Source organism: Neolamprologus multifasciatus, chromosome 11 (genome assembly GCF_963576455.1).
Source record: "Neolamprologus multifasciatus chromosome 11, fNeoMul1.2, whole genome shotgun sequence".
Classification (NCBI taxonomy): Eukaryota; Metazoa; Chordata; class Actinopteri; order Cichliformes; family Cichlidae; genus Neolamprologus; species Neolamprologus multifasciatus.
The window spans coordinates 4420187-4428708 of NC_140449.1; the positions used below are offsets into that span (position 1 = coordinate 4420187).

Genomic DNA, 8522 nt, shown 5'->3' on the forward strand with positions numbered 1-8522 from the left:
TGCACCCCAACAAGCTCACTGGGTGTACGGCTCGAACGCTCCTGTGCCAAGGTCCAGATTAAAGCACAGAGGAGATCGGGCCTTTGCTGTAACTGCTCCTAAACTGTGGGACAAACTGCTCCTTCACATCAGGACCTCCCCAACATTGGACTCTTTTTAAACCCACTTTTGTTCCTTGGCTTTTATATCAGAAAGAGTGTGTATGACCTTTATTTGTCTCATTTCTTACTTAAATCTTCTCTTTTTATGCTTCTTTTTCTTAAATGTTATCATTTCTTCCTATATTTTTATCTTTTGATTACCTTAAATGTACACCACCTTGGTCAACAGTTGCTGTTTTAAATGTGCTACATAAATAAATTTGACTTTGACGGGATCAGGGCATGCTCCTAATGAGACGACAACAGTGTCCTGGGGCATTTCCCCCCCACGTCTCGATGGTCATTGCCGAGCTCCCGGACAGTCTGAAGTGCAATCTGCTGGTGTTGGATGCACCAAAACAAAGATGGGGGGCAGTTAATGGTCCCCATGCTGCAGGAACTGGCTGCATACTTGCGAGAGAGCGGGTTGTCAGAGGGACCTATTAGTGTGTCGCACAGCAAATGAGAGCCTAAACTCAATAACAGCCTCATGAATAAACTACCTGATCTCCTGAATCCCGGGAAGGTTATGAAGATTAGTAATCAAAATTAAGATGGTTTTGGATGAGATTAGACTGTTTTATTGTCACTGGAAACTACAATACTCAAACGATGACACAAAGTTTGGTATCTAATGTGAAGTGGAAACGATATAACATTATTGTCCGGAGTAACTTACATGAATAAAAGAGAAGCCTACAGAGTAAATATGTACATTCACAGTATTTGCACAATGTCATTGTTGTGTGCATGGTGTGCTTGTGCGTGTTTAGGGCTTAAATTGTGACGACGGTGTTCCTGAGCTGGTTGTTTCTGGATCAGAGGTTCCTGAACCTCGTTCTTCCCAGAGGGAAGCAGGGAGCACAGACTGTGGTCTGGATGGGAGGATGATGTTATGAACCTTCTTCAGACTGTGTTTCCAGGTTATGTCTGCGATACGGGGCAGCTGAGCACCACACTCGGTGTAAATGCTTTCACTTGTCTTTACAGTGTGCATTGAGATGCCCATCTGCTACCAAACAGCCAATGTTAATTCACCACTGCTATTATTAATACATTTTACACACATTTGTGCTGTGAATGAATTAAAATAATCCAAGGTTAGAAATGTTTCACCTGATTTAACCTCTATGTACTGTAACTGTAACAGTGTTTGTATCCACACATGTGTGAAGGAGATGTTATTTATTCTTTTCAGTATCAGTGCAGGTGTGAAGACTGTTCTGGCTTCATTGATCCGGATTTATTTTAATGAACCTCAGAAAATCTGATTGGTGTCAATTTATTTTTCCATAAGTTCAAGATTATTTGTTCCAGCCCGAGCTACAGGCTGCCCCCTACAAAAAATGCCAGTTTGAAGCCTTATGTTAAAAGTAGAGCAGTTTCCCTAAACCCAGACTGTGAGCTGGCATCACTGATATGACACAAACACAGAGCTGTGGCTGTGGTGCAGCTCGCACACTAAGGGAATCTGCTGGATTCATGTATGTTGCAGCTACATAGCACATCACGTTGTTCTGTCTGCAGCCTGAATGTCTTTGTTGCACAGTTCAAGGGTTGTGTTATCACACTGCAGGAGCAGAGGAGCCATGCTGAGGTACTTTTGGGCGTGACTGTAACAGTGGATGTGCGTCCCAGACTGATAAGTCATGTTGGGTGACCAAGTATTGATGAAGTTTACCAACTGTAATGTAAACGATGTTTTCTAATTGTATCCACTATTATACCCATTCAAGACATACATGCAGCATGCAGCATGGGCTAGAGCCCAAATGCTAGCTAAGCCTAACTACTGGCTTAGACGTCACCCAGCTTAACAAGGTCAGCTGTTGGGAAACCAGAACAGGACAGGTGAGAAGTTGCCTACACAGGTAAGGACAGGAAACATGGAACTGATGTAACACGGCTATGCCAGCTAACCCACTCTATATGCATAAATGTGATAACTATGAACGGGCAAAGAACCAAGAATCACCTGGTAGCTCAGTGCTATAACCTTTTGAAACTGAAGATCCAGAGACTACAGCCCAATGGGAACAATGTGCACCAACTGTTGTGGGAGGAGCTAAAGGTAAATGGACTGGTTCTTATAGCGCTTTTCTACCCTATCTGAGCACTCAAAGCGCTTTATACAACTTGTTCATTCACCCAATCACACCAGCACGTTTCTAGGCTTCCAGTGATACCTAACATTCACACCCCATGGATGCATTGAAGAGCAACCTGGGATTAGTATCATGCCTTCTGGTTAGTAGGTGACCCGCTCTACCACCTGAGCTACAGCCACAGGTAGGCACTGCTGAGGCCTGTATTATGAAGAAATGAGTTTGATATGATCAAAGCAAACCTTTGAATTTACCCTGAGCAACGTTTTTAAAGCCCCGGGAAAAGGCTGCTTTACTGGCACCGTGACCAGGTGGTGGTGCCACCATGCTAGGAAGCACTTGGCGTTCATTAGTTTTCTTTTTGATAGTTGGAAAAATCTCCTCCTGTTGCAACACTTTTCTTTAGCACGCAGAGATACTTCATTTCATTTCATTGTTAGTAACCTTCGGGAGAAGCAGTCATGGATTTCCACAGGCCTCAGTCTCTGTGTGTGGTTTCCTTTACCCTCGTAGCTGTGTGGCATAACATCCTGCAATGTGAACTTTGTATTATTGCAGGTCTTTGCCTTACAATATAAAGCACCTCGCAGGGATTGCTGTTGTGATTTTAACACTTTATAAATAAAAGTGAATTAAAAACTAGAGGCAGGTGATGAGGTTCAGTCAGAACTGAAGGTGCAGTGTGTTTATAAAAATCAGCAGGTTGGACTCAGGCTGAGGTGTCACTGGCTGTTCACTCCTCAAAGCATTCAGGTGAGCAGGAATTACACAATCAAAATATAAATATGCCCAGTGAGCGCAGGTGACGAGGTTAAGAGCAGCTTTAAGCTAAATGAGCTGGAGTAGGCATTAAGGCCATGTACGCGATAGATCGATAGATCGATAGATGAGCAAATGTTTTTCAGTTTGCTATCACGGTGCATCACGTGTAGAATTTTAAAGTGAAAAACGAACTTGAGTGTATTTTGGAATAAGGCTGGATCAGTGACAAATGCTGAATGAATACTTTCTGGATCCACTGTATCTGAAACAGTACCAGTGATATTTCTATTTATTCATATGTTCCTCAGAGCACCTCAAACGTATCAGCATCATCAAGTTCTTGATGCATAGAAACACAGTGTTCCCTTCATGTCAACCCTGGAAGGCGTAGGAGCTGCTGCTCACTGAAGCCCTGTTGCTTCAACAACCTACAAGAAGAGCACACAGGAAAGGAGGTCAACACAAAGCTGAGTCAGTTCACGCTACACATGGAAAATGTTCTCAGTGTGGTGTTGTTAGGCCGTGCAGCTGAATGTCTTACAAAGATTTCAGGTGGAAAAATATGTGCCATTAATTACATCAAGTCCTTGGGAAGAAAAGAAAAATAGAGCAGAGGAGCTGAGGCAGTTTGGCCTTTGAATTTATAACACATTTATTATTTAATGATCATATAAAAATCTGAGACTATGTGAACATGCTCGCTGCCTGTTTCAATGATACTTCTAGGACGTATCACATGACTGTATTGGCGCTCTTAAATGCTGTGACTGCACACCAGTGAAACACTGCAGTCAGTCAAACAGAACATGGATCTCTGTGAGGACGGCTTCTAAATAAAACACTTTGTCAGAGCAGCAGTGCGGTTGTGTTACCTACCCGAGTGTTAGCTCTGTGAAGGCTGCAGGGCCACAGACACACACGTAGCATTTGGACCCATCAGGCCCTGGAAAGCAGCTCAGTAAGTATGGGCTCGTTCACCGGACCACTCCAGCCGGGCCAGCGCTCGCTGGGCTCAGAGAGGACATGCTCCACCTGAAACCTAACACACAGCAACAAACGGAAGACGAGACACGAGAGCCATTTTACATGTAAACATGTCTCCACAACCGTTCATTTCAGTTGAGAAGAGGTATTTTTCTGACACACCGGCTTATTGAAGCTCCAAAGGCTAAAACAAATATTGAACCAGCTATCTAAATTGGCCATAACACATTTATGACATAGACATTTAACAGGATGCAAAAATCCACTGGCCTAAACTGGTTACTACTCCTCATCGTCTCTCTTTCTCTGTATTTTCTTTTTCTTTCTTAGACCTCGGGTTCTTTTCTACCGATGACTCCACCCTGCTGTTTGTTCACATGCACCACCTTAGAGGCTTGTTGTTAACACGACCAACAGTGTGAGGCCCTCCCCAGGTGCACAGCTTCTATACCTGTCGTTATTAGCAGCCAGTTCATCCAGTTCAAAGCGCCAAAGAATGTCCTCTTCTCGTCGGTTAAAAAAGAGCAGCTTTGTGTTTCTGGAGACACACAAACATGTTGTAGGTTATGAAGCAAGCAGCCAACTGAAAAACACTACAACTGTTTTCTCAAACTAGTGTCAAGAGCACAGGGAGTTCACTGGTAAAACACCAGAGGTTACAGTGCACACAGGGCATCTAAGAACACAGTGTCAGATCCTCAAACAAAATATAATCAACCACCCACACATGACACACAGATGTTGCAGCCAAACACTTTTGTTTTCGCATATAAAATGATCAAGTTTGTGCAAACGTATTTGTTGTTTTGTTGGATTTGCAAGAATAAATCAAAGATGGTGAGTGGGTGTGAGATACTAAAGCTGTTGCACAGCTAACCAGATCCTTCAAGCACTCCGAAGTATTGATGGGAATCAGGAACCGGTTCCCAGAAGTCTAATTCCTTGTTAGTTTGCTTGTCTATCCATCCCACAGTTCCCCTTGCACTTCATAGTGCCACAGTCTTCAGAGTGGATGGACATGACTTGTATTTCTATAGAAGAGGTAAGTGCAAACTGCATCCACAACAGCTGCATCATGCTGCCTAATGCAACTTTAGAGCTTTGCAAACATGCTAATGCTAATCTAGCCAAAAACCCAGCGATGTTAAAGCTGAGTGAATGGCGGCCCAGCAGACACACTCCAAGTTTCAACAGTTAACATGAGCACTGATGAGTAGTCAGCCTCTGTTTCTACAGTACTATCACCATGGCATGGGGTGGCTGTAGCTCAGGTGGCAGAGCGGATCACCATGGCAACCACTTTCATCTTTGCTTCGTGGTCACACCCAAGTACTAAGAGAAAGATGGCGTGTGTCCTCATTAGGACAGATCAGTGTTGGTGTGTGGGGCTGTAGCTTTATGTGTTTAAATGGTGATTATCAGACAGTGTGTTTCAGTGTGTTTTGGAAAAATGCAAAAAACGGTGTAAAAAGTAGTGAAACAATTCCTGGAAGGTGACGTACTGCAGTACATTTAAGAAAAGTGACCAATAAGTAACTTGTTTTGAGTAATGAAACCCAAAACTGATCACAACAAAGAAGGGAAACATCTCCAGTACGCACAAACATCTGACCCACAGCATGCAATGAATGGATGTAAGGTCTTTACAAGTCATCTTTTTTGTTTGCATGTCTTTCTTCTTTGTTGTGTGTTTGCTTCTCTTGTTGTTTGTTTGCTTCTCTTGTTGTTTGTTTGCTTCTCTTGTTGTGTGTTTGCTTCTCGTGTTGTGTGTTTGCTTCTCTTGTTGTGTGTTTGCTTCTCTTGTTGTTTGTTTGCTTCTCTTGTTGTGTGTTTTCTGTCTCTTGTTGTTTGTTTCTGTCTCTTGTTGTTGTTTCTGTCTCTTGTTTGTTTGCTTCTCTTGTTGTTTGTTTGTTTCTCTTGTGTTTGTTTGCTTCTCTTGTTGTTTGTTTGCTTCTCTTGTTGTTTGTTTCTGTCTCTTGTTTTTTCTGTCTCTTGTTTGTTTCTTTCTCTTGTTGTTTGTTTCTTTCTCTTGTTGTTTGTTTCTTCTCTTGTTGTTTGTTTCTTTCTCTTGTTGTTTGTTTGTTTCTCTTGTTGTTTCTTTCTCTTGTTGTTTCTTTCTCTTGTTGTTTGCTTCTCTTGTTGTTTGTTTGTTTCTCTTGTTTGTTTTCTCTTGTTGTTTGTTTGCTTCTCTTGTTGTTTGTTTGTTTCTCTTGTTGTTTCTTTCTCTTGTTGTTTCTTTCTCTTGTTGTTTGCTTCTCTTGTTGTTTGTTTGTTTCTCTTGTTTGTTTGCTTCTCTTGTTGTTTGTTTTGTCTCTTGTTGTTTGCTTCTCTTGTTGTTTGTTTGTTTCTCTTGTTGTTTGTTTCTCTTGTTGTTTGTTTGCTTGTCTTGTTGTTTGTTTCTTTCTCTTGTTGTTTGTTTGCTTCTCTTGTTGTTTGCTTCTCTTGTTGTTTGTTTCTTTCTCTTGTTGTTTGTTTGTTTCTCTTGTTGTTTGCTTCTCTTGTTGTTTGTTCCTTTCTCTTGTTGTTTGTTTGCTTCTCTTGTTGTTTGTTTCTCTTGTTGTTTCTTTCTCTTGTTGTTTGTTTCTTTCTCTTGTTGTTTGTTTCTTTCTCTTGTTGTGTGTTTGTTTCTCTTGTTGTGTGTTTCTTTCTCTTGTTGTTTGTTTGCTTCTCCTGTTGTTTGTTTGTTTTGTCGTGCCCTGGAGACTCCTGACACAGTTCGGGGAGGTGACCAACAACCAGATGGTTGCTCCAAGTACATTTATTTCTATAAATGAATGCACTTACTGATCCGCACTGAATACAAAGGTGTCACTTATAAGCGCTGCTTCTGAAAGTTTGCTCCTACCCGATGGTTTCGATGTCTTCGAGGGCCGCACGGATGAGACGAGCCATGGGCGTGAAGCCTGTGCCCGCAGCTATTAGGTAGAGGTTTGTAACATCACGAAGAGGGCGGAGACTGAAGGTGCCTTCTGGACCACTTACGGCCACACGGTCACCTAGAAGAGTAAACGCGTCATTATTACAACAGTTTACTCAGATTAAACACCTTCATCAAATCAAAATTCTGAACATTATTTACTGTTAGATGGCGAGTTGGTCGCGTTATTGTGCCACACGTGGAAATGCACACATTGTTTTTTCATTGTACTTTTGTTTGTTACAGGAGAAGCAGAGAGGAGTCACTGGACCTCATCCATGTCCCCACCCTGGGAGGTGCTCCCTGAATGTGACTCACCGACACTCAGGCTGCTGAGGTGTGGGGTGAGCGCTCCACCAGGGTAGACTTTGATCATGAGGTAGAGGTCTGATTCCTGTGACCAGTTCTTAGAAGCTGCTGGAAATATGTGCTCCACTGGGGTGTACGGCCTCACTACCTCCACGTCTGCATGTAGATAACAAACAGTAAGATTTACAGCTGTGCCCGTCTCGGTGATGTCACACTCTCAGAAACAGTCCAAGGTCAGAGCTGTTTCTGTCTGTGATTCGCTGCTATTAAAATAATAAAAATATGCTGAATCAGTTTGTATCAAAACTAATATCAGCATTTTACTAACTGACCTGTCATCACTTATCTAGCTGTGCTCATGTTTAACTATAGTAAGGCTTAGAATGAGACTGGTGGAAATAGTTGCCACAAAATGCACCAGTGATGTAAAAAATCATTACATAAAAGTTAGAAATCACACATGAATTGAATTATACACATTTGCAGGTCACTGAGTAAATAAGTAGCGATCCCCTACAACCCAGCCACACAAAGGCTGTGCGCTACATTATAATGAACCGATGAGTCAGATACTCCTGAAGTAACAACCAAAGAGCTGTGACAGGACATCAGGACTGCAGACTCAGCACAAGCACAAACCCTGAGATGTGTGCAAACCTGCTGACATCTACTGTTGTGCTTGCTCTCTACCAAGTGGGAGGTCATGTTTTCCATGTGGTTCAAATACTTATTTTACTCAATGACATGAAAATCACTTTACAACTTTTATGTAATGTGTTTTTCTGATTTTCAGTTTCCGTCCTCTCCACATCAAAATGAAACGAGCACAATAATCAGAGACTGCTGATTTTATTTGGAGGTTAGCAAACGCACACAGGCTGCAGCACTGGGGACCAGTTTGTCCCACTGATGAACGAGGGCAGCACATTATTCTGGACAGGAGGCCTGCAAACTGAATGCAACTGGTTTAAGACACATTAACAACAAGGATGTGAATCCTCTGTACCACTGTGTGAACTGTATACTTCATGGTTGTAGATGAAACATCCTCACACAATATAAACTTTCTAACACTGCTCTATTTCCAGCAGGCTTACCTGCTTCCACAGGTGTTTTAAGCTTCCTCTAAACTGCAGCTTTGTACACGTTTCACCAGCTGCCTGTGCGACTGCTCACCTTGGACGAGCGCTTTCAGACAGACGTGTTTCCCGACCGGCACATGCATGACAGTCCCAGCAGGGAGCTGCAGTCTGAACAGGTAAGTGTTGTGGTTCACCTCAGTCTTAGACACCAACACACAATCCC

The 8522-nt window shown here is 42.5% G+C and overlaps 1 protein-coding gene across 1 annotated transcript; it reads right to left on the bottom strand.

Moving 5' to 3' along the window:
• Nucleotides 1-1118: 1118 nt before the first annotated feature.
• Nucleotides 1119-8516, bottom strand: LOC146507634 (cytochrome b5 reductase 4-like). Its single transcript, XM_085177301.1, has 5 exons — nucleotides 8394-8516; nucleotides 7227-7373; nucleotides 6837-6987; nucleotides 4443-4529; nucleotides 1119-4046 (listed from the first exon to the last, which is right to left on the bottom strand). Exons 1-5 carry the CDS (start codon nucleotides 8440-8442, stop codon nucleotides 3944-3946), a joined length of 537 nt encoding a protein of 178 aa, XP_085033427.1. The 5' UTR covers nucleotides 8443-8516; the 3' UTR covers nucleotides 1119-3943.
• Nucleotides 8517-8522: the final 6 nt, after the last annotated feature.